Source organism: Xenopus tropicalis, chromosome 7 (genome assembly GCF_000004195.4).
Source record: "Xenopus tropicalis strain Nigerian chromosome 7, UCB_Xtro_10.0, whole genome shotgun sequence".
In the NCBI taxonomy this organism is placed as follows: Eukaryota; Metazoa; Chordata; class Amphibia; order Anura; family Pipidae; genus Xenopus; species Xenopus tropicalis.
The window spans coordinates 110,724,596-110,752,033 of NC_030683.2; the positions used below are offsets into that span (position 1 = coordinate 110,724,596).

General features: G+C 41.7%; 1 protein-coding gene across 1 annotated transcript; it reads right to left on the reverse strand.

The window, feature by feature from the left end:
• rras (RAS related) lies at nucleotides 1-27,438 on the reverse strand. The gene is made up of 6 exons (NM_001114248.1): nucleotides 27,294-27,438; nucleotides 8,652-8,739; nucleotides 5,848-5,950; nucleotides 5,073-5,181; nucleotides 3,195-3,313; nucleotides 1-487 (listed from the first exon to the last, which is right to left on the reverse strand). Exons 1-6 carry the CDS (start codon nucleotides 27,396-27,398, stop codon nucleotides 400-402), a joined length of 612 nt encoding a protein of 203 aa, NP_001107720.1. The 5' UTR covers nucleotides 27,399-27,438; the 3' UTR covers nucleotides 1-399.

Below are 27,438 nucleotides of genomic sequence, written 5' to 3' on the forward strand. Positions count from 1 at the left end.
TAAAATATATATACAGAATATATATTTACATGCAGATCCCAGTATAGAGAAACATAAAAGCATCAGCACAACGGAAGGGAGTGTGTGCAAACTGCCTCTTCTCTTTAGTAGCGCATAGAGCTCCACCCCTTGATACACATGGGGGAGGGGCTGTTCAGTCCTCAGGAGGCGCCCATCAGCTCCATTGGCTGGGCCAGCAGGTGTGACTGCTGCGTGATGGCGAGAATAAAGAAGTTGCCACTTTGATGTAGACTCTGGGTTTGCCGTGATGCGTTGGCTGAAGTGGACCGCTGATGTAGAGCTTGGCTGCAGGAGCAATGCCTTGTATTCCTTGAGTTGTCCAGACCCCCTCCCCTGGTATTCCTGTGCCGACCCTCAGCATTTCCCCTCAATGTGGAGTTACAGGATGACACAAGGGCAGCTTTTGGATTCCTTTTTCTTCGGGTTGACTGCTGGGGTGGGAGGGCACTCCAGCTCTTGAAATTTCCTAATAAAGCAAAATTAGGAGTTGTTAAAGGCATCCTGTACGGATATTACAGCTAGTTATAATCCAGTGTTCATAAAAAATGAAAGTTTAATAAATGTAATGCTTACTAGTAGCATTAAATGTAGCAATAGTTGTACAGGATTAGGACCTAATTTTTAAAATGCTCGGGACTTGGGATTCTGGATAAGGGATATTAATATAATCTGTAATTTGGATCACCAGGCTTTAAATCTGCTAAAAATCATTCAAACATTAAATAAACCCAATAAGATTTTTTTGCCACCAATATGGATTTATGCAGCTTAGTAACCATCATGTACGTGCTACTGTTTTATTTTTACAGGGGAAAAAGAAATCACTTTTAAAAAAAAATGATTTGCTTATAATCAGGGCCAGACTAGGGTTAGCCAGGAGAGGCACGTGCCTATGGTGAAATGGTGATGGTGGTGGGGGGGGGGGGCGGGGGAGCACGTACCTCTTTGCCCACCTGTCCCGGGCAGTCTGATGTCCTAATTCTGCATGAGAAGCCGGGATTTGGTGTGTGCCTTTTCTGATTAGAGGTTATAAATGGGCAGATGTGGGGGCACTTTCCATGGGCGCTCCCAAACCTAGGCTTAGGGTTGCTTATTATGGAGTCTATGGGAGATAGTCATCCCATAATTCAAACTTTCTACATAATGAGTATCCAGATAACAGATCATTTACCTGTATTAGGAGCAGTGACAGCTGGACAAAGGCTATTCTCTACCACATAGCAGAGGTGGTTAAAATGCCCTGTGTGCCACTACCCTTAAAGCTGGCCATACACGCACAGATAGCATCGGGCAAAACCTTGTTTCGTATGATATTCGGTGCGTGTATGGAGGATCAACGAGGCGACCAATGTCGCAAAGGATATTGGTCATCTCATCAATCGGGCGGGTTAAAAGATTTTGAGCAAAATCTACGTTAAGGGATGAATCGGCAGATGGAAATAGAATTCCTATTGTTTCTCCTTCAATATGTGACGATTCAGCCCTGAACGGCAGTGGGGGAAATGACCAATGGTTGCAGGAGCAAAACGTAATTGCTATGTGTATGGCCGCTTTAAGAGAAATAGCGTGGAAATCTCTAACTTTTAAACATGCCTTGTGCCACAGGCAGATCCAAAAGAATTGACTGTAAATACAACACCTGAAGGAAATTCTGTATTAAAGGGAATACATGGAAAAACGTATATGACTGAGTGCAGACACTCCTTAATCCCATAGGGCCACAGGAATCAGTGACTGAAGGCCAGACGCTTCATAAGTGCCACGTCTTAAAAGTAGAGTCTTTTAATTGGCTGCAGGTATGATTCATCCCTGTGTGAGGTCACTGCTATGTCTAGGAATCATCTTGAAATAGACATTATTCCTATGGTTTGGAGAGCAGAATGAATTCAACATATGTTACAGTAACCCTTTCTAAAAGTAGGTGCTGTGTGGATAAATACAAAAATGTTTTTTTCCTTCTTTACAGATTTCTTTCATTGAAGCTTTTTCCATAGCCAGCTATATTAGCATCTTTAGTCCCATTTGACAAAACCACACCTGAAAAGCATAAAGGTGGCCATACACGTAACAATCCGCTCGCCTGGTGAGGTCGCCGAGCGAGCGGATCTTCTCCCGATATCCCCACCTACGGGTGGGCGATATCAGGGAATTTAGGCTAATTCGGTCGTTTGTCCCCAGAATATCTGTATATCCATATCTGTATTAGAAACATTTTATATAGTAAATGTTACAATCGCTGTGAAGAATCAGCCCTATGTTATGGCTCCCAATCCCCCACTTCCCAGTGCTGCTGTTTACGATTAAAGATGTGTCACCGTCTGCACTTCGGCTGAGGCTTCACACTGTTAACTCCTTCAGTGCAAACTGCCCCAGCTTGAAGCCTCTTTCACAATATTGGGGTCGAAAGCCGACACCTTACACAAACAGTGGACATTTTCCACATAATGTGTGGTTTTGACACAAGGAATGTACAAATTGCTTTGGCTTAGAATGTAGCAGTGAAAATGGCAACAGAGACCCATTTTTTTTTTTAGACAGGGCAGAGAGGGACTCATATTTGTGCTAAAGTGATACAGAGCTAAGCTGGAATTCTGGAGCCATTAGATGGCCTTTCATACTCGCAAGAAGGGAAACGTTTTGAAGCAAGACAATACAGGTATGGGTTCCCTTATCTGGAAACCCGTTATCCAGAAAGTTCCGAATTACGGAAAGGCCATCTCCCATAGACTGACTCCATTATAAGCAAATAATTTGAATTTTTAAAAATGATTTTCCCTGTAATAATAAAACAAAAAATAAAATCTTGTACTTGATCCCAACTAAGATATAATGAATCATTATTGGAGGCAGAACAATCCTATTGGGTTTATTCAATATTTACATGATTTTTTACAGATTTAAGTTATGGTGATCCAAATTACGGAAATATTCCTTATCCAAAAAAATCCCAGGTCCCAAGCATTCTGGATAATAGGTCCCATACCTGTACAATCAATCCAGAGATAATGCATTGAAAATGAATTAAAACTGATGATGCATTAACACTAGTATGATTTAAAGCACAAGAAGTATTCTGGATGTTAATGATCCCAGCACATGGGTCTGATACAGAGCCGCAAATTACCTCTAGTACAGAGGCTTCTACAAAACACCGGAAAAAAAGGAAATATTACCTGATCGCTCTGACTAGTTCATGGAAAGACTCATCCACATTTAGTCGAATTTTAGCAGAAGCCTCCATATAGGGAATGTGATTTTCCCGTGCAAAGCTAAGAGCTTCCTCTTTGGTCACCTATGAAAGGCAAAAAACAGAAATTAAGCAACAGAGAGATCCCATAGACCTGTTGTTCAGTATGTAGCAGGAACATAACTGGATCATTTGTAGTTACCAAAATGTCTTCTTACAGACACCAAGCTTCTTTCAAAAATATACTGGGGTTGCGAGCTGGAGTTCAAAATACATGTGTAATGTAAGTTATTTATTAGAATATATTTTATAAGAAGCAGGAAAAGTATAATCACTGAGGGGAGCCAAAATATTAGGCACCCCCAGTCATTATAACCACTTACCGGAGTCCCTGGGCAGGTACTGCTGTTAATTGCAAATTAGGGATGCACCAAACTCACTTTTTTTGGATTCAGCTTAACCCAGAATCCTTTGTTATTATTCCCATATATTACAAGGCTCTCTGTGCAGAATTGCCTAGGCACATATACTTATCTGCACAGGTATTAGAAGTTGAAGTGAAAATAAAACCTGCTTATAAATAGGGTTAATTTTTCAAACAAAAGAATGACTCAAAATATACGTTTTTCCCACCCGATGGTTCTCTTTTATGGGTTCTGAACAGGGAACTAACAACTAGAATTGAGAAGTGACATAAGAAGATTCCTCAAATAAGTACAGTATTCCGGCTTGACCTGACCACATCATCAAACAATGTCCACATTAACTGCTTAAAATACTTTATGATGATGTGTTATTTTTAGTCACATTAGTAGATTTGGATGTTATGTATTTATGCATTCCAAAAATTCAGTGGTCTGGAATGTTCTGCTTCGGCCTTGGACAATGGTGATGTGTAGATTAGTCCAAAATTTGCAGGTCAGGTTGCGGGCCAAAAATCTACCCATTGCCCAACCTACCTGCAATGTCAATGCCCAGGTTCGGAGAGGATGGGTTATGGTCAGACGCATCACTATTGGACAACCCGTAAGTATTCAATGGGCTGTTTGTAGCGATACTGTACAACCAGCTATACACAATGATGAAATGCTATTCCAATCATTAAAGGAAAACTATAACCCTGAACAATGTAGGTCTCTATAAAAATATATAACATGAAAACATCTCATATGTAAAAGCCTGCTTCATCTAAATAATCAATTTTTATAAAATATACTTTTCTACTAGTATGTGCTATTGGGTAATCCCAAATAGAAAATTGCCATTTTAAGAATTAAGAGCCGCCCCCTGAGATCATAGGATTCACAGTGCACACAAACAAGCCAAGGCACACATACATGCTAGGCCCCATCAGCCAATTAATGGACAGAGGTATGTCTTTTACTCCCACACTACTTCCTGTTACAGTTAGAGCTGCATTATTTCCTGTCAGCTGATCTCTGAGGGAGCACACAGCCCATCAAAAAATGGTCGCTCGAGGCAAAGGATGTAAAAGGGCAATATTTACTGAGAATATATATATATTGGATTCTTTACTAGGTCACTTATATAAATTATTTGTTGGTTAGGTATTAATTCTGGGGGTATAATTTTCCTTTAAAAGGATCAGTGGCGGCTCCTCTTTACTTGCTCAACTGCAGATGCACCATGCCCTCACCAACAAGGTACCTTAGCAGAAGAGATTTTCAGCTTAGGGCCATGGTACGCTGTGCATGTTGCTGCCTGCATTAATTTGCAAGAAATCGTGTGGTCAGCAAAACGTGCAGTGCGCTATGGTCCTTAGGCTTACTAATAAATGCTTTCATATAAGAACATCCCACACGCTGTATAAATTCTTCCTTATCCTCGTATGTAAGCGTCTCACCTGCCTCTGCAGATCCAGATCTGCTTTATTGCCAACCAGAATCATGGGAAACTCGTCTCTGTCCTTGACGCGAAGAATCTGCGTGTGAAACTTGCTCATTTCATTAAAGCTGAGAGAGGAAAAGAGAAAAAGTTTAGAAATCATATTAAGTGCCACAGAAGCAGTATTACATATATTTTAAGGGGAAGCAATTTAGCAATTTGGGGTGTCAATGCTGACACCTCAAATCTCCCAACACTGGTTGGACAACATAATAACTAAGGCTAATTGGGCACTGGCATTTACTCTGCCAAGTGTTTCTCTACATTGTGCACCAGAAGGCAGCAGCCCATGATGGTGAGCAATGTCTGATTGGGAAATACACCACTCTGTGGCTCAGGGGTGCTGTAAATGGGAAAAGTACACCAATCTACCGGTAGAACTACACCTTCAACACCACAGTACAAAAGCAGGTCACAGGACCCTGTACAGGAGCATTTAGCAGCTAGAGTGGTAATAATAAAAGTAATGATCAGTGTGGAACAAACTGCACAACATTATTGAGTCCATTCTAGCGCTTTCAATCATAATGGGCCCTCAGATATTTCCAGAGTGCAGATTTCTTTACACATGCACTACCAACAGGAGCCAGCAGGGGCAGCAGTAATCCCAAAGCTTACTTACAGTGAAACTTTAATTAAACATACCCCAATTTTATATTTTCTCTCATTTTACAATGTGTTTGTGGTCCCATACATCTAATTTTACATACTGCCGGTTTATAGCCTCAGCTTACCTTCCTCTGTCATTGATTGCGAAGATCAAAAGGAAACCCTCTCCTGTTCGCATGTACTGTTCCCTCATTGCCCCAAACTCTTCTTGGCCTGCTGTGTCCAAAACTGTTGATGAAAACAATAGTGTGTTAATATCTTGCCTCGCTACATGGGACCCTACCAATCACATTTTGGCAGCAGGACATGCAGCTCCAATGCTACTTGCAGTCAGTGGAGCAGTGGTAGGATTAGCACGGGACAGATGTAATGGGTTTAGTAGCCATTTCCGTTACAAATAACTTGTTTACTGAATGTATATTGCGGAAGCGCTCAGAATTATTTTTTTCTGTTATCAGGCAAAATCTTTGACCACAACTTGTCAAACAGCATCCCCACATCACCTATAAATACAACCTTGTTGGTTGATAATACACACGGGAAATGCAAAAAGTCAGCTTCCTGTTTGTGAGGAAACTTTTTAGAAAAGCAAAGCGATTGCATCCAATCTCTCAGAGTGACTGTGAGTGAAGTTAAACACTGGGCCTTGGCATTTATCACTGTCATTGCAGGTCCCCCACAATGCTACCCACCTCTGAGAGAAAAGTCAGTGTTAGTCTGAGAAAATTGTGCTGTGGGTGGGGGAAAGCACCCTATTTTATGTGAGGCCTTTCCCGCCAGAGCTGATGCAGAAAGAGAAGAATTGTTTTGCAGCTGGATTTCAGCATATAAAAATGGTATTTATTCATACTTTTGGAAGGAACAGATTACAGTGATGTGTATATTAGGGGTTCCCTTGTTGTGTGGGGCTCTTAATTTTTGGTCCGGAAGTCATAGTTACCCTTTAAGGGCCAAAGTCTCCCAGAACTGAAATGCACTAGGCCAGTGCTGTCCAACTGGCGGCCCGCGGGCCGCATGTGGCCCGCGACCCCCCTCTGTGTGGCCCCCCACCTGTCTGGCTGCTTTGATGGCTTACCTTTGAGTAAGCTTTAAATGGTATCAGTACTGAGATTAACTGGCCCCCTGCATGGTTCTCACCTCAGATTCAGGCTGTAATCCCTCTGTATTGTTTAAAAATGTAATCCCCTGTGTTTTTCACACCTTTTAATACCTGCATAGTTCACCCCCTGCATTGTTCACACCTCAGGCTCAGGCTGTAATCACCCACATTGTTCACTTCTTCACACCTCAGACATAGGTACTGTAGGCAGAGTATGGCACATACAGCCAGCATAGGGCAGGGAGGGTATGGCACACACAGGCAGGGTAGGGCAGGCAGAGCATGGCAAACAGAGGCAGCATAGGGAAGGCAGAGCATGGCACACAGAGGCAGCATAGGGAAGGCTTGCCCTATGCTGCTTGTGGGAGGTGAACCTGGCAGGGGTTTGTTGTGGGAGTTTGTTAGCAGTTGGAAATAGCCAATAAATGGTCCCAAAGGTGTGTAATTATGTACTGGGGGTTGCTCTGCTATCCACCATGTATGCTAGAGAAATTCCGGCCCTCGGCACCGTAGAAGTTGGACAGCACTGCACTAGGCCATTCAAGTGGGAGGTGATGGCTGGTGCTTGTTAGCCAGCTGTAATACTCAGGCTGGAACAAATCAGCGAGGGGGGTCCTCTAATCCAACTTTACAATGTTTTCCGATTCCTTCCTGCCAGCAGGTGGCGTATGTGCCAATGCCGGCTGGGGGCTGTGGCGTCCCTACTACAAGATATAAGTTCCCATGCATGCTCCACTTGGAATGCCAAATATGCAGCATATTCAGCAGAAAAAACAACTATCCAGTGTATACAGAGCGGCCGGATGAGGAATGGCTCATGGCTCGTGGCTCACAGGGTAGTGGCTGAGGTAATGTAACAGAAAGACAAATACCCTCAGTTACACTCATTCTCTTGAATTCTGTGGCCCCAATTTCTAAGGTGACTTCAAGCACTCAGCGTTGGGGGGGTGTACTGTATCTGCTTTCTTTGGCAAAGGAGATCATTGTGTCACATTCCAGGCATTCCGAATATTTCCCCCCTGGGCTCTGCCCCTGCACTGAAACCCAAGCACAAGACCTCACCTCCACTCCCAGGAATGTTATCTCTGTTCCTTGCCCAGGATGGAAATTCTAGAGCATCTCACCTCTGCACAGCTCAGTTCCTTACCGTAATACACCTAATCTGCACAATGGCATGTGTTAATTGACTATTTTATTCTGGGAGTCAGGTTGGTGACCCATGATTTATTTAAAATTAATATATTACTACTGTCTACAAAATAAATATATTGTGGTTATTAAAATATAAACTATGTCATGTCAAAGGTGCTACAACTTCCAGCACTTTATAATCTTCAGTTGCTGAGGGAACTGGGAGTAACACTCCTGCTATCAACTATATTGGAAAGTTACAACTGGGGATTACAGAAAGATTTTTACAAGCTCTCATTTTCCCATTTATCATCAACATTTTCCTAACAGTCAGGGAAATGTTAATGCTTTGTGTAGTCAAATGTATTCATTTGTAGTGGGGTGTCAAGAGCTGCTGCTCAGCTACGTTGAGCACAACACATATGGAATTCAGGCAATAATTTTTGTTTATGTTTACTAATTGTTTAATAGGAAGACATCATTATATTTATTTTCGGTACATCTGTAGCACTCACAAAAAATAACACAATATATTGGCCCATTTGTGTCCGATTAGTGCCTTACCACCCAAGGTGTTCCTAAGGTAAACTACCAGTATGCACTACTACTACTAGTCTCATCCCTAAAATTATACACCTTTAAGAAATATAAATAGTTGAGCTGAAATAACTGCGTGAAGAATGCAGATTAAATACTTACTGTCGAGCCTTGTTTGCTTTCCATCGATGGAACAAATTTTTGTATAAGAATCTTCAATGGTTGGGTCATAATCCGAAACAAAATAAGACTGTGAGAGAGAGCATACAAGGCATTAGTAGAATGTTACAATAAATGTTCAAGAGCAATAATAATGGACTAGATCCATATATAGGGGAAAGCTATGAGTGCTTATTATATATATGCATTTATACAGTGCTGGCATGTTGTTCTTTCAGTCCCTTCCCCATTGGTTCTTATAATCCCTATCAGGCAAGCACGCAAAGAATGGCCAATTTTATCAGAAGCCATTTATACTGCTTGTATAACTTGTGTCAAATATACTTGGGCTCTTTCTCCCTAGATGTTACACCACCAAAGATCACTTACTCCACTGAGGAGCAATTAATAGCTATGATAGGAAGGCAGACCAGCTCTAAGCACATAGATACTCAAATAACTCAATGATCTGAAGTTGAACGCCAACCCACCAACAAAACTAACCGAGGTGGCACAGCAACAAGCGATGGCTCTTGCTGCTGTACCACTCCCCAAAGGGGCTATTGCACAGATCAGCTCTTATAAAAGGCAATCACTTTTAGGCAATCTAACCGTTAAGCCTGTGGGCCAAAGAGATGGATATTTGGCTGTGCACTCCGCCAATGTATTACTAAACCTTGTCTCAATTCAGCTTTTGCCAATTGGGCAGGGCTCTCTTCACCTCTTGTATTGGTTATTGATTGCTTTATATGTTACTCTGTACGTCCAATGTATTAAACCCACTTATTGTACAGCGCTGCGGAATATATTGGCACTTTATAAATAGATATTAATAATACCCCATCAATGCGACAAGAGGGCAGGAACTGTAAAATAATTTTTTCAGTTTGACAGTCAGAGTGCAACACTGACTGGGGAAGGGCAGATTTGTCAGACAGGGCGACAAAGTGCCACCCATGCCCATATGATCGGGCAACCGTCTGACCAAATCAAGGATGTCTTTAAATTAGCCAATAAGGATAATTATACTCATGACTGTCCACTTAAAGCAGCCAGAATTTTTGGCTGGGAACTGTTATTTCAGCTGTTGATTCCCACATTGAAGATCCGTGTAATCATTCTAAAATACTGCGAGAGATCTCTGATAACAGGAGACTGTACCCATGAACCCTCCCCTTAACAGGAAAATATATGTTGGACAGGAAGGAACACGTTCCCTAGGACATTAATTCACCCTCTTTCTTGGGCTGCCAAACTAGAATAGACAAGCTCATAGTAGCTATAGATAAGGAAGGTTTGCGTTGCCTTAGGGCGTTAACTGGGTATATTATAATTTTAAGTTTATAAAAATTAATACAGCACTTTAATTAAAGGAGTCACGTCAATTGGGGGCCCTAAATAATTGCCATTTAGTCACTCTACACCAGTGAATTCAGACTCTTTTTCAAGTCAGTCACCACCAGTCAAGACCCCATTACTTTATAATAAGGTTACAGCTCCACCAATCAGAATGCACTTTGGTCATGTACGCGTGCGACCATTCTGCACTCACTGACAGATCAAATACGATGTAAGCATTTGTCACTCAGCCCCCCCCATTCTCTATAACTTTAAAATACGAGGTGGTACAAAGCTGCATGTATTTCTAAAAACCAAGGACCATGAATATCCTGAAAAATATTTCCTTATAAATAGTTGTTAGTGATGTCATCAGTTAAAATTTGTGCTTAGTGATGTCATTTGTGACTTGAGAATATTAAACAAACAAACAAAAAAAAAAACAACATGTTACAACTATTGTAAATTATAAGGAAATTAGAACTCACCTTGGAGTTCCATGACCTGTATAAAAGCATTGGCCATTGGCTCTGTGCCTTTATATAGTCATGGAACTCCTTAGTATCTTATAATAGCTTTATAATTTACAACAGATATGTATTATAATACACTAATATACCCTAAAGCCCTGAATATTTCTGTCACATGACTCACTCAAATTTGTGTATTATAGTAAATAACGTACCACCTTTTGTAATTTGAGTATACAGGTATAGGACCCATTATCCAGAATGCTCGGGACCAAGGGCATTCTGGATAAGGGGTCTTTCCATAATTTGGATCTCAATACCTTTAGTCTACTAAAAAAATCAATAAAACATTAATTAAACCCAATAGGATTGTTTTGCATCCAATAAGGATTATTTGTATCTTAGTTGGGATCAATTACAAGGTACTGTTTTATTTCTACATAGAAAAAGGAAATCAGTTTTAAAATTCTGAATTATTTGATTAAAATGGAGTCTATGGGAGACAGGCTTTCCGTAATTCGGAGCTTTCTGGATAACGGGTTTCCGGATAAGGGGTCCGATACCTGTATTATACATCACCTTGGAGTTCTGTGCTTTTATATGATCATTAAACTCCCTGGTGACTTATACCCCCTATTCTAAAATATAAGGATGTTATATTAATATACATTATCCACAGCACCATCATGAAGGATTGTGGGTTTCTTCTGTTTTGATTTGGTTTGTCTGGTCTTACCCTCAGCTTTCCAGGCCACAATAGTGTCTGGATTGATATACCATGCCTGAAGCAGGGACCCAAGTAGTCCTAAGCTTACATTTTAAAATTAATATTAGATTATAACACAATAGAAGGGGATAAAACAGAAAATCACATTTGCTTCTTAATAGTTCCATTAAGCAAATAAAACAAAAAACCTAAATATTCAAAAACATTTTTAAAACCTAACTTTCCCTAAAGCAGCCAATAAAGTTTAATATTAATTTCCCCAGTCATTTTATTATATATATATACACACACATACACACACACACACGTACTGAGTAGAATGTTTGTGCAAGTGAAACACAGATATGTACAAGACAAGAGAAAGTTCCATTTCAGTGTGAGGTTTCCTTTCACACACACAGTCCTGCAGGCACAAGGTTAATGATTTGCAGAAACAGGTCAGCCACAAAGCGCAACACGTTTCGTTTCACTTCATGGAACAGCACAGGAGGGGATTCATAGCTGCTTTACAATGCCTGGCTAAACACACACCATGCACGGATATTGCCCAGGGCTTCTGAGGACAAAATCAAATGGCAATACTTTTAAGCATGAGTAAAAGAAGGGTGGTAATAGGCCACTTGCCCATAAACCTACTGATCATGGTCTGTCCAAATGCACTGTACTGTTTATTCAGCAAAACCCATATGGTAGAAAAGGGGAAAGTGCAATAGCCCCCTTAAATCCCTATCTTTCAGTGCCCTATCCACCCACCAAGGATGGCAGCAGCAGATGAAATCAGTCCTGTAAGGCAAACGGCAGTCCAATAGGATAAGATGATGGATAGTACCTGCTCAAAATCATTATGTAAAAAGGACAACCACTTTTAAATTAAATTAACATGTTATCAATTGACCTTTTCTAAGGCAGTTACCTATTCTGGTATTAGCCTTTTTCTTTGCATGCATCCAGAACCACTGAATGGGCCCGGCTGTAAGCACACGTGGCCAATAGCTGCAAAGAAACAGGAGACTTTAAATTTCACAGCCGATATTCACCGTGTGTGCCCACACTCAGGCCGATTCAGTGGTTCTGGGGGCAAGCAAAGAAGAAGGATAATGCCAGTATTGGGGCTAATTTTCAGCCTGAGTTTATCTGCAGCCTGAGAATAAGCCCTGTGTTACATCAGCCTAAAGTTGGCCATACATACACCAATATAATCACGTGAAACATAGTTTCTTACGATTTTCGGACAGTGGATGGACTCTGAAGTACCTTCCCGATAATTTTCATATCATGGCGATTGGTCGTTTAAAAGATCAGACAGGTCAAAAAATTTCGGTCAGATTACGATACAATCTGTGCATTTCCAGGAAGTCACTTTTGTAGGAATGTTTAGTTTTAGATTGTTGCATTTAAACGTACCATATGAAAACTTTTGTCGGAAGAAGGTTGAAATCTGAACATGTATGGCCACCTTAAAAGGAGAAGGAAAGGCTAAGTCACTTGGGGGTGCCAAAATGTTAGGCACCCCCAAGTGACTTAGATCGCTTACCTTTTACCCCAGGCTGGTGCCCCTGTACGGAGAGAACAGCACCAGCCCGGGTTGGAAGGAAGCGATTCCTACTTCCTATTCGCTTGTGCGCGCATGCGCAGTAGAGTGAATAGTGGAACTTAAACAAGAAAGTCGTCTTTTCACTCTACTGCACATGCGCCGGTCCACGGATTTCGCCGGAAAAAGAAAAAGGAAGAAGGAATCTCTCACTACAGCTACCCCGGGCTGGTGCTTTTTTCTCCTAACAGGGGCACCAGCCCGGGGTACAAGGTAAGCGATCTAAGTCACTTGGGGGTGCCTAACATTTTGACACCCCCAAGTGACTTAGCCTTTCCATCTCCTTTAAGAAAGCTTTAAATTACTACATGGCTGCTGGGTAATTAAGTCCTAACAATCAAATAGACGATAATATTCCAAGCCTGATAGTTGCAAACAAAAAAAACCAAAAAACTCAAACAAAAAATTAAAATGAAGGCTAATCACACATTGCCTTAAAATACCACTGACCTACAGCATACTTGAAGTTCATTTTTACTGTTAAGTATATTGCCCTTTCAATTGTGTACAGGTATAGGACCAGTTATCCAGAATGCTCGGGACCAAGGGTATTCCGGATAAGGGTTCTTTCCGTAATTTGGATCTCCATACCTTAAGTCTACTAAAAAAATCAATAAACCATTAATCAATGGTCCCTAATAACTTAATTATATCTTAGTTGGGATACTGTTTTATTATTACAGAGAAAAGGGAATCATTTAGCTATTAAATAAACCCAATAGGGCTGTTCTGCCCCCAATAAGGGGTAATTATATCTTAGTTGGGATCAAGTACAGGTGCTGTTTTATTATTACAGAGAAAAGGGAATCATTTAACCATTAAATAAACCCAATAGGGCTGTTCTGCCCCCAATAAGGGGTAATTATATCTTAGTTGGGATCAAGTACAGGTACTGTTTTATTAGGGCTCTGGTACACGGGGAGATTAGTCGCCCGCGGCAAAACTCCCTGTTCGCGGGCGACTAATCTCCCCGAGTTGCCTTCCCCCCGCCATCCCACCGGCGAACATGTAAGTTGCCGGCGGGATGGCAGACGCGGCGGGGCGATTTCAGGAAATCGCCGAAAAAGCCTCGCGAGTCTTTTTCGGCGATTTGCGAGAAATCGCGCTGCCGCTTCTGCCATCCCGCCCGCAACTTACATGTTCGGGGGAAGGCAACTCGGGGAGATTAGTCGCCCGCGAGCAGGGAGTTTTGCCACGGGCGACTAATCTCCCCGTGTACCAGAGCCCTTATTACAGAGAAAAGGGAATCATTTAACCATTAAATAAACCCAATAGGATTGTTCTGCCCCCAATAAGGGGCAATTATATCTTAGTTGGGATCAAGTACAGGTACTGTTTTATTATTACAGAGAAAAGGGAATCATTTAACCATGAAATAAACCCAATAGGGCTGTTCTGCCCCCAATAAGGGGTAATTATATCTTAGTTGGGATCAAGTACAGGTACTGTTTTATTATTATAGAGAAAAAGGAAATCAATCTTAAAAATCTGAATTATTTGATTAAAATGGAGTCTATGGGAGATGGCCTTTCCGTAATTCGGAGCTTTCTGGATAATGAGTTTCCGGATAAGGGATCCCATATCTTGTACTATCTTATTGCCTTAAAGGGCATGTATTATCAAAATTAGGTTTTAAATGCATGTAAATATTAGGTATGGTTACCCAGCACTGGTGCATTTTGCATAATCGTTACTATGCTGGCCACGAGGCAGCTACTTGTGATAAAATTGGGCTACAGGGCTAAAGGGCACAGATTAACAGTTGCTGTGGAAGTACAGCTCTGGAATTGCAATGACTGACTGTTTAATTTGTCATTTATTGGACAGACCAGAAGCTGACACAATATAACAAGACTATAGGATAATGCACTTTAATCTTGGGCAAATAAATAAGGCTTGGGCATTAACCTGCACACCTGAGCAAAATGTCTGTGGTTCCACAGAAGCCGATATCTCTGTCTCTTATCCAACACAAACATCCTGCTATTTGCACAGCCCATAAATCTTAGTTGCCAGAAATAGCAGGCCTTGGACCTTGGAATACCAAGGAGTGTGTCATATTTCCGGCTACACACAACCCCGAGTCATCTCACTTTACTCACAGTGACCAAACGGGCAGGGAAGCAGGGCCACCCACGGAAATAGAATCTCATCTAGTCAGCATTCGGATGTCCCTGCCCTCATTGTCCCCTACTGTAAGCGCCCTGGGAAATGGGCTTGTATAAACACACAACAATAGGCATGCCACACACACAATGGCACGGCAAAAGGGAGGATTAATACTTGTAGCCATTAAACATAGCTAGGAGCTAGCATGCCAAAACCTGATGTACCAGTGTTCTACCCAGCAGCCATGTTGGTAAATTGGCACTTGGGTAGCAAAGAGCTGCTGATTGCAGGAGATAGAACAGTAGTCCTGTGCAATCTATTAAATGTAATTTCTAGCTGCACTACAGCACATTTTTAATGCTAGACCAGGATGCAGGGTGACTGGGGGGCTATTTCTTTGTGGGACATGGGCAGTGAAAGTACTGTAGATATGGGACATGGGAGATTCTGGAGCCAAATGACCTAAGTTGTGCTTGTGTCACACAGGTACCATGGTTCTATGCTCCTGCGTCCTAATTGTCTAATTAAAAGGATTGGCACCTATTATCCAATCATCAGCCAATAGGGTTGCCACCTGTTTTGACCCAAACAGTTTGCTTTTTCTTAGGGTTGTTTAGGTCTCAGTTGTATGTACAGGTTTCAGCCTTGTGAAACCTAAACGAGGTGTAGGGCGGATATTTTCGACAAGCGGAAAAACGCTTGCCGAAAATTCCACCCTACGCCTCCTACTTGTGCCTGCACCCGAATGAATAGAATACGCTAGGGTGCAGGCACATGTAGCGGAAATACACATAAAAACGAGAGTGTTTTAAAGTCTCGCATTTTTATGCTTATTTCAGCTACATGTGCCTGCACCCAAGCATATTCCATTCATTCAGGTGCAGGCACATGTAGGAGGCGTAGGGTGGTATTTTCTGCAATTGCTTTTCCGTTTGCCAAAAATATCCAAACTACGCCTCGTCTGGCATTCGCCTAAACAATATTCTGGCAAATAGCCACCTCTGATGTCATGGCCCTGCCCACCAAGACACAACCCCTGAATGTCATCACCCTACCCTCATATGTCACTGCTCCGCCCCTGATGTCATTATCCCACCCGATGTTCGGTTTTTGCCGAAGTCAAAAGGTGGCAACCCTACCAGACAAGACCTTTTACCAAAAGCCATAACTTGATGATGTGGGTCCCAAGAAAAACCATGTCAAAACTTTACGCTCCCATCAGCATGTAAATTAAAAGGTTTTTAGTGGAGAATATATATATTTTTTAAGCCAGTTAACATTATACAGTGAATCCAGGTACAAGAAAAGAGTTTTCCCTTTAAAAGAAGGAGACAGGTGGACCAATTTAGAACATTCCAGTTACTATTTCTATTTGCCTTCAGCAGTACCAGCCAGTGGAAAAGCCAAAAACCATTCTGGAATTAGTAATTTCCATACACACCTCTGCAATGATCATGAAGCTCTTGGTTCCTCTAGCAGCGCCACCTTGTTACAGGGGGACATGGTGGGCTGTACACACAGACTGTTCACTACCTCTATAGAAAACTTTCTGGCCACATCGTTCTTAGTCCAAGCCTGTGGCCCGGAGAAACAAAAATAGCAGAGGAAACAATATACTGGGCTGGCGAATTCAAAGGGACTGGGAGCAGTACGTTCCTTGTGGCTGGAAACATATCCAGGATGAAGAAATAAGGATAAAAAAAAGTCATGTGGCAGAAGAATTCTTTTATCCCTATGTAATGGTAGAGATATTAGTTTAGAACCTTTAGTTTTAGAACAGACATTTAAGTAGTACAGGCATGGGATCCCTTATCCATAAAGCTCCAAATTAACAAGGAGGAAAGGCTATCTCCTATAGAGCCTGTTTAAAGGAAATAATTCTAATTTTAAAAAAATATATCTGTAATTCTCTGTAATAATAAAACAGTGCCTTGTATTTGAATTAAGGTATGGAGATCCAAATTACAGATTATGCAGAAAACCCCAGGTCTTTTTCCATTGATTTTAATGGCAGATGGCATTGAAGCCATCATTTGGAGCCCACACACCGTTCGAAAATCATATTACAGTTCTAATACATTGCACAGAATTCTTTTAATATATTTTCAACAGGTATAGGATCTGTTAATCAAACCCATTATCCAGAAAGCTCTGAATTACAGGAATGCCATCTCCCATAGACTCTATTTTAATGAAATTAAGATATAATTAATCCTTACTGGAGGCAAAACAAGCCTATTGGGTTTATTCAATGTTTAAATTATTTTTTGATCGATTTAAAGCATGAAGAGCCATATAACAGAAAGATCCCTTATCCAGAAAGCTCCAGGTCCCAAGCATTCTAGATAACAGGTCCATATCCATATTAATATCTGAGTGTTTTTACTGCTCTGAAAAGAATAATGCCTAATATCACACATAGTAAAAATATTATTAATTTTCTGTTCTTTAAAAATTAGCTGTTAAGTGATTGTTTATGACCTAAGGTTTTCTGGATAAGGGGTCTTTCTGTAATATGGATATCATATCTTAAAGAGATACTGTCATGATTTTATTTTATACAGGTATGGGACCTCTCATCGAGAACGCTCGGGACCTGGGGTCTGCTTAAAATCATTTAAATCTTAAATAAACCCAATAGGATGGTTTTGCATCCAATAAGGATTAATTATATCTTAGTTGAGATCAAGTACAGGTACTGTTTTATTATTACAGAGAAAAGGGAATCATTTAACCATGAAATAAACCCAATAGGGCTGTTCTGCCCCCAATAAGGGGTAATTATATCTTAGTTGGGATCAAGTACAGGTACTGTTTTATTATTACAGAGAAAAGGGAATCATTTAACCATGAAATAAACCCAATAGGGCTGTTCTGCCCCCAATAAGGGGTAATTATATCTTAGTTGGGATCAAGTACAGGTACTGTTTTCTAATTACAGAGAAAAAGGAAATTTTTAAAAATGATTTGCTTGTAATGGAGTCTATGGCAGATGGCCGTTCCGTAAATGTGGAACTTTCTGGATAACGGGTTTTCGGATAATGGATCCCATATCTGTACTTTTTATTTATTACATAGCAAATAATTCACTCTCCCATTTAAAATGTTATTCTTGAACCAACAAATGTATTTTTTTAGTTGTAATACAGGAATAGGATCTGTTAAAAAGAATGCTCGGGACCTGGGGTTTTCCAGATAAGGGATCTTTCCATAATTTGGATCTCCATAATTTAAGTCTGCTAAAAATAATTTAAATATTAAATAGACCCAATAGGTTAGTTCTCCCTACAATAAGGATTAAATACATCTTAGTTGGGATCAAGTACAAGGAAAAAGAGAAAAAAGAAATCATTTTTAAAAATTACAATTATTAGCTTATAATGGAGTCTATGGCAGATGGCCTTCCCATAATTCGTAACTTTCTGGATTACGGGTTTCCAGATAAGGGATCCCATACCTGTATTGGTGTGTAGGCGCCATTTCAGTGCATTGTGCCTGAGTCTGAGCTTTCAGAAGGAGCCAGCACCACACATTAGAACTGCTTTCAGGTAACCTATTGTTTCTCCTACTCCCTTGTAACTGGAGGAGTCCCAAGCCAGACTTGGATTTCTTATTGAGTGCTATTCTGATACCTACTGGGAGCTGCTATCTTGCTCCCTTCCCATTGTTCTGCTGATCGGCTGCTGGGGGGGCGTTAGTAGTAAAGTGTGACTGAAGTTTATCAGAGCACAGGTCACATGGCTGTGGAACCCTGGGAAATGCAGGGCATGGCTAGCCCCATGTAAAATTGCAAAATTAAAAATAAATACGGATTTCAATGCAGGATTCTGCTGGAGAAGCTCTATTAACTGATTTGTTTTGAAAAAAACATGTTTTCCCATGACATTATTCCTTTCAGTCTACTAAAAAAAAAAAAAAATTAAACATGAAATAAACGCAATAGGATTGTATTGCTTGGAATAAAGTACAAGGTTCTGGGATAAAGTACAAGGTTCTGTTTTATTATTACAGAGAATAAAAAAAATCATTTAGAATTATTGGATTCAAATGGAATCTATGGGAAGTGTCCTTCCTGTAATTCAGATTTTTCTGGATAACAGGTCCCATACCTATACCATGATCAGGGTTCCGTTATTGGGGGGGGGGGGGGGGGGGGGGGGGTAGGGGAACGAGCGATTATCAGCTGACCTGTGGGCACACTGGCAGAGTTAGAGCAATGACTATAGCCCTTAGTTAGGCTGCAGTCACCTATTTTATTTAGCCCAGAGCAAGGAGTGTGGCCTGGCATATAATACCCAGGAGGTACTATAAGCTATTTAGTGGTTCGGGAAAGCATTACTTAAACTTCCATTTTTTTCTTATGCTGAAGACAAGAGGAAGAGGCACTATAACAAACTGCACTTATAACTGAATTTTTTAATGATTGGACACAGTATAAAAATAGGAAACAGAGAAACTGCAGGCTATACGTCCAGTAACCAATTCTTTTCTTATTCTGTCACACAAATATATTGGGGTTACTTCCGCTTTGCATTACGCAAGTGATCTATTTTTTAACTGACTGATTTGCTTTAGCCGACTTTGTTTCCCCTTTACACTAATGAAAGCCTTCCCAGCCGCAGAAAAGTAAATAGCAGCAATCCTGAGTCTTTGCCATAGAGGTTCATTGATGTTGCTGTGGTTTTTCTGTGACTCATATTGATGTATGTCATGGCAGTTAGGCGAGAGCTTTAGGTCCTTGTACATGGGAGGCAGATGGTGCCTAGAAAACAAACCCTAAACGTGTGCCAATCACTTTTGAGGGAGACACTTTTAGTGTTCTTTTCTTTTTTTTTTTTTTAACATTTTGTGCAGCTGTCAAGCCTGGAAATGTAACTGCTATCTAGTTGCTAGGGCTTAATTACCCTAGCAACCAGGCAGGAGATTGGAAATCAAAAAGAAACAGGAATAGCAGACAGCCAGAACTGAAAGATAAGCAATAAGAATAACCATAACATTTACAGTAAACACAAAAAAATGAAAGCGTTTCAAAGTTATTAAAATATAAAGTACTGGTGAGTTTGCTTCAGAAACAATACTATAGTTTATATAAATGAGCTGCTGTGTAGCCTTGGGGGCAGCCAATTAAAGAAGAAAAGGCTCAGTTTACACAGAAGCTAAGCTAGGTAGAATACAATGGTGTTCTACAGAGCATCAGCTATTTAACCTGTGCCATTTAGCCCTATTTTAATTGCTTCTATCGCTACACAGCAACTTGTTTATAAAAAACTACAGCAGTCTTTCAATGAAGGGCAACAGTACATTATATTTACATTTCTTTAAAAAAATGGAACTTTCATTTTTTGGTATTACTGTTCCTTTAAGCTACAGTCATTCACTCTGTTTTTTGGTGGCTGGGGCCACTGTCTGACAGGCAGCACAATGTAAATAATTCAGGAAAAAAATTAGAGACCAGTTTGAAATGGTCCATCAATAAAATACAGAATGTTTACTTAAAAGCGAACTTACCCTTTAAAAGCAGTCATGTAATTCTGGAGCCGGTGACTTACACGTGGGCATTTTATGGTGCATTTTGTTACACATCGAAATGTATTTATGTTACATTTACATGAGAGGAGGCAACTTTGGAAAGCTGAAGCAGCACGTTTTCCTACTGGTGATTTACATTGCCGGTAGGAAAAGCATTTGAGGAGATTAGTCGCCATCGCTTGAGGAGTTTTATCGTGGGGCGGCTGATTTCTTTGTGTGTCATAAAGAGCCCATATTCAAGGTAGCTGCAAATGTGCAATAACCAGGGAGCTGCAGACTCTCTCACGGCGATTTACATTCTAGCCAGCGGGATGGCATGTCTGTCACAGCCCTAAAGGTGGACACACATGCACTGATATTAACGTACAAAACAAAGTTTTGGACAATGGTTGCAGGAAAGACCATAATTGTATTGTGTATGGCCACTATGACATTAACACGGGTCTGAGGAAACAGCCACTGACCCGGAAGACAAGACATTTATCTCCCTGTGGCTCAGAGTCCCATGTAGATTTCCCAAGTATGGTCATAGTCCAAATTGCACTCACTTTCTGCTAAATTTCCAGCTGTCACAAGCAACTGCAGCCAAAGCCAGTGAGTCAGCTTCACTAAATTTTTTTTTTTTAAAAAAAGCTTGTAAAGTGCAACCAACTATTTGCAGTTCCTATTCAAATAATGCACAGTAATAAAGCCAGTAAAGGGCAGAATTTCAGGTCTACACTAAGCATTCTTCTACCAGAGCCATCCATGGCTTTACCAAAAAAATCAGAAATACGGTCTCATTCACTAAGCCCGAGGCACGGAGCTGTGACCCTGGGTCACTATGCCCATACTGGGAGAGGAAGACAAATAATTTTATAGCTGTGCAAACAGCACTACTGCTACATTCCTCCATGCAACATGCACATATCTGTTCACTGGGTCCTAAGGAGGATTTATTTTTCTTAAAACTTATTCAAACTGAAAAAGACTTCTACCAGGTTTTTGAAACCTATACATAATCAGCTTTCAGTTTGTACCCCCCAGGGCCTTGTGCAGGCCAGCACTGCAAATTAACTGAGCCCCAGACTTAAAAAGAGGTGGGTCATAGCAGTGAAATCAGCAAGTGAGCTGGAGTTGAAGGGTTAAGAAGTATATCAGAAGAATATGGCTACGCTACCAAGTCACTCGCCCAAATGTTTGATCTTGTATATGATGTAGGGCAGGGGTCCTCAAACTACGGCCCGGATATGGCCCCCCAAGGTAATTTACCCGGCACCACTGGCTACTACCTGTCTGCCTCAGCGTTGTTCCAGAGTCATAAGCTTCGGCCGGTGTGATGCGGTGACGTGACGCGCTGGGGCCAAGAACCACGCTGAGGCAGAAAGGCAGTGGGGCCGGGAGCCGGGCCGTATTTTGAGGACTAACTATAGTCCAGCCTCCCCAGAGTCTGAGGGACCGTGAACTGGCCCCCTGTTTAAAAAGTTTGAGGACCCCTGATGTAGGGTGTTCACTTGCTGGGTAAACAGGTCCCAAGGCTAAATCCAGTAACTTAAAAGTGAATGCTTTGTAAAGCCATGCATGAATTCTACCATCTGTGTGTTAATATGGGCACAGGGTGCAGTGATGGCACCCTGGCAATTAAAGCAGTATGGCATGAAACCACATTTAAAGCAAAACAATTTGCATTTTAAATGTACTTCTTTGAGGAGGAAGCCCTCTGAATTCTTCAAAGATGTTTGATGTAAAATAATTAGTAGGCTGGATAAATAAAAAAAATGTGTTTTCTCAACTAGGAACAACAAAACAGGGATTATGTCTGCTTGCAATTCAGTTCCCATAAGCCAGTCCCAGAGACTTTCCATCCCAGCATCCCTGAAAAAATGTCATTGCCATTATTTCCATATGGGCACCTGGCCAAACTCAGAGGAATCTCCGAATGTGTCCAGTGGATTATGGAAACCAGTCAGATATCTATCAGAAAATAATAAGTGGTTGGTCAAGTAAGGCACAGAACCAGTTACTTGGTGACACCTAACAAGTGGATATTTTGGATGCTATAAAACCAGTGACAAATAACTGTTCTCAATGTATTCGAACAGTTGTGAAGGACTCTGCACAATCCGTATCGCAGCTAAGCCATGCATAATAATTCTCCAAATAAAACTACTCCCCCACCACAATGCATATTTAGATGGTGCGGTCGCAGTCTCACAAAAATTCTGGGTAGCGCCACCCACTCTTTTGGGATTGCAGTGCACTATACGCGCTATACTGCCAAGATATTCTGTACTATTTTTTGTTCTAATATCCTATTTTAGTAACACTATAAAACTGCTATAGTTTTTGTTTCTTTCTCCCTTGCTTTTGCTTACTTTCATTGTGGTTGAATCCCCAAAGCGCTCCTGCTATGTATGGAACTTAGCTGTAGTCAAATAAGAGAGTGTCAGAGTCCCCTCACCGGCGACTGCTACCGATGTTATCTCAGAAACGTCACTTCCGAGTCATTTAACAATGCCCTTTTACTTCTACTGGGAATCTAATTTATACCTAGTGACATAGCCCATTACTCGGAGTCTTCTCACAACAGAATGCTCTTGTCCAAAGACAACAAAATGCCCCACGTGCCATTGCCTTAAGGGTTCAGTAATGCTGTTAACACAAATGTTAAAATCTCAGCCATAAAGCAGGACAGGACTGCTTCTTAAAGGAGAACTATACCCCTGGGTGCAAAAATCCCCCTTAACTATCCAACCGATGGTCGCACGAAAGATCATACAATCAGCCACAAACCGTTCAGGGCTGAAATGGCAGATAAGGAGGTAGAAACAATAGGATTTCTACCTCCTTCTGCCGATTCAGCGCTGCAGGCAGATTTTGGTCAGGCGCCTTCTATGGCGCCCGATCAAAATCTTTTAAGTGGGCTGATCGGTGAGTCGACCGATATCAGCAGAGATTTCGTACAATATTATCGGTGCGTGTATGGCCAGCTTAAGTGCACCTCGCTTAACAAGGTTTCTAAACCTACCCAACCGACATCTGGACGATTCTCAGCAGGTCCATCTGAGGGCCCCATACATGGGTCGATATATTGTCAGCTCAGTTTGTTGCCAACATTTAGCAGCCCATTTATGGTCACATTTAGACAGATTCTAACTGAAACCTACTGAAAGCAGCACTTTTGACCTGTTACGTCTCCACCATGCACTTTGAGGCACCCTCCAGACAGGAGTATAAAAACAGGTCACTCCCAAAATATCCAATTGGCCTGGAAGTGCCATCAGCATTTTTTTTTTTTAACAGATGGTATGTTAGGACATGAATACCACTCACTCCCAAGGTGCTATACATGCCCAGACGGTAAGGCATAGCTACTGAACTGCCTGGCCAAATCTGGGCATGTACAGCCGCTTTAAATATATTTGAAACCAATGACCAAGTTATATGATCTGCAACCATAAAGCAGACAATGACTGTTGATTTTCGTGGGTTTCAGATCGGACCTGTGAACTTTAAGACCGAATGCTCTGGTTTAAAATATAGCTAGAATGTCCACAGCAAAGCCAAACAGAACTGCTGTTACAGAGCCACTGGAAATGCACAAAAGTCACTGATTAACTAAAAGTTTATAATCCCTTTCCCAGCAGATTTTTTCAGCTTTATCAAATGTAGAGATCGGTGCATAAAAAATGTACCCAGCCATTCATGTAACCAGCCTGTTTTCTGTTCTTTTTCAAAAATTCCTGAACATAAACTAAAAACAAACATTAAATCTCCTGTGTCTGTATATACTTAAGTTTTGTAATTCAGTGCCACAAGGCCTTGAGCAGTCTGGGAGAGCAACGCAGTCACACAAAGTTTCATTCTTCTGTTCAAAGGACACGCAGCCTGAGGTAAGGGATCTGCCCTGGGTGGGGCACCTCAGATAAGAACAGTTCAGACTTCCAGCTGGTTTATAATCTTTCCTCAGTTATTGGAAAACAAAGCCCGGGCTGGAGAGTCTACTAAAATCCATCCCCCAGGCTGGGTCTGGAATGCAGGCCCTCAAAGCATCTTGTGTGTGTGTGTGTACATTGTGCAGGGACCAACTAGGTACAACTGCGGCTGAGCTACAAATCTGAGGGAAGCACTTCACGCTGTCGGGGGATTCTGGGAAGTATGTGAGACAGAAACCTGATCACAAAGAAGTGCAAGTTTGGGTGAAATGATTGATAGGGCCTCAGTCAAGAGAAGGCAAAATAACCGAAACTTCACAGATACTGGATCGCCCTCTGGCAATACACAGTGCTGAGAGCTAACAATACAGCCCCTAGAACTATTCGGGCTGAAATGCATGTGAGGCTAGGACAACTAAAAAAAATGATTTTGTTTTAGCGTTGGCATTCACTTAATTCCCAGAATTCCAGGTGCTTCTCTTGGAGACCAATGGAGTAACTCATATTAGGGATACAAATGACGCACAGAAGCACGTTACAACTTGCACAAATACACAGTTCTGATACTGGAAACGTAAAGCCCGCCAACACCAAAAACTACCAACAACTTTTGTCAGTCAAGAGGCTGGTAAGGGTACTGGGAGTTCTGCAATAGCAAAGAGTAAAAAATAGATTACATATGTATACAAACATTCAAATAATATAAGGTGATGGCAAAGAGGTGCTTTTAAAATCTTCAGAAGCATGCCTGTTCCCTTGTATTACTTACCTGCATTTATGGACCCTTGTGATCGGAACTATTTTCCAGCACCATATATACTATTTGCACTTGCAGTACAGACCTCTCACTCCCTACTATACCTGCTATCCCACAGCCACAGTCCCTTCCCAGAGACCATTATCCCCCCACTGCTACTATAGGCACCATCTCTCCCTACTATACCTGCTATCCCACAGCCCCAGTCCCTTCCCAGAGGCTATTATCCCCCACTGCTACTATAGGAACCATCTCTCCCTACTATACCTGCTATCCCACAGCCCCAGTCCCTACCCAGAGGCTATTATCCCACTGCTACTATAGGCACCATCTCTCCCTACTATACCTGCTATCCCACAGCCCCAGTCCCTTCCCAGAGGCTATTATCCCATTGCTACTATAGGCACCATCTCTTCCTACTATACCTGCTATCCCACAGCCACAGTCCCTTCCCAGAGGCTATTATCCCCCCACTGCTACTATAGGCACCATCTCTCCCTACTATACATGCTATCCCACAGCCACAGTCCCTTCCCAGAGGCTATTATCCCCCCCATTACTACTATAGGTACCATCTCTCCCTACTATACCTGCTATCCCACAGCCACAGTCCCTTCCCAGAGGCTATTATCCCCATTACTACTATAGGCACCATCTCTCCCTACTATACCTGCTATCCCACAGCCACAGTCCCTTCCCAGAGGCTATTATCCCCATTACTACTATAGGCACCATCTCTCCCCACTATACCTGCTATCCCACAGCCACAGTCCCTTCTCAGAGGCTATTATCCCCCACTGCTACTATAGGCACCATCTCTCCCTACTATACCTGCTATCCCACAGCCACAGTCCCTTCCCAGAGATGATTTTTGCTCACTGCTAATACAGGCGTTGCTTCACTGCATGAAGTTAGGGTAACCAGATTTGGGACACTTTGGCCCACATAGAAACTTGACATCAATGACCCCCTTCACCTAACACAACCCAGCCGACAAAAATCCACCTTCATTCCATTAATCTCTGTGGATGGGATGCAAGGCCCTGCCAGTCTCCAATGCTACCCACCCACACTGCGAACAAAAAGTCAATTAGTATGAGATTTGTCTGCCCTGGATATTCTTAGAACAATAGCTGAATATTTTCATATATACGTAACCTCAAAACAAAATGCTGATTGGCTTCCATGGGTATACAGACCAGGACAAAGTCTGTTAATACATAAACCCCACCTTTGCTCCAAGCTTTGCATTTTATTTAAACTGAAGCCATAAAAGCACATTTCATGTCCCAAACACAGTAGTTGGGGAGCAGGGGCAAGGACTCAAGAACAACCCTATCTGGGAATAATATTACTACTATTACTTAAACTGTAAGATATCCACCCCAGGAATAGCAAGCCTGATCAAGCTCTGTGCAGAATATCAGCTTCTAGGACAAGTCCCCCAATATTTGGCTGTTGATATTATGTTGTAAGCTCTTTGGGCCAGATGATTTCTGCTTATCTGATGCACCACAGCCAAAGTGACATTAGAATTCCTATTTAATTATATACAGAACGTTACATTTTAACTCACTGATTTAGCAGTTAAAGGGTTAACAAGAATGCTTGCCTAGGGTGGGGTGCAGCCTTCACATACAGTAAAGCAATACATCGTCCGCTGAGCAGAAATGTTACATGAAATCAAGTTGCAGGAAAGTGATGTGGAACTGGCGAACCCCAAATGTTGCTGAACCACACACATCCATCATCGGGATCCTGGGAGTTGTAGTTGAACAACATTAGTGGAACGCTGGCTCTTTTAGAACTATGCCAAGCTGTGTTCCCATCTTTAGAGGACCAACCACATTTAAAGGGACAGTAACTATTATTACTAGTAGCAGAAGTAGCAGAAGAATTAAATGCACTAATCAATAACTTTGAAAGTATGTCCAATATATATATATAAAGAGCTGGAAACATTATTTTTTTAAATAAATCTGATATCAATAGAATAGATCCCGCTGTAGTTCGTGTAACTTGCCCTTTAAATCCTTCTTTCCCAAAACTTTCCTAACACAGTTGGAGAAGTTTGCGCCTGGGGATGGGCCCGATGTGTGGCTAAGCAGGACCCCACCCTACAGTATAATACCCAGGAGCCCCATGCTAATTGCCCCTGGGGAGGGCAAGGGGGGCTCAGAGCAATGGGGCACAGCAATCAGACCCCTTACCTGGATGAACTGGATAGTCAGGGCACTTTTGCCCACACCCCCTCCTCCAACCACCACCAGCTTGTACTTCTCCACCGGGGCGGATGCGGGCTCCTTGGAACTCATTGCGCTCGGTGCTACAGACTCACACAGCGAAGTAAACTGC

What these genes read in the sequence shown, in the direction of transcription:
- rras (NM_001114248.1), bottom strand. Translation starts at nt 27,398, where the DNA reads ATGAGTTCCAAGGAGCCCGCATCCGCCCCGGTGGAGAAGTACAAGCTG. An exon ending in GCAATCAATGACAGAGGAAG is followed by an intron (nt 5,182 to 5,847) that starts GTAAGCTGAGGC and finishes TTCCTCTCTCAG; the next exon opens with CTTTAATGAAATGAGCAAGT. An exon ending in ATCTGGATCTGCAGAGGCAG is followed by an intron (nt 3,314 to 5,072) that starts GTGAGACGCTTA and finishes TGCCTTTCATAG; the next exon opens with GTGACCAAAGAGGAAGCTCT.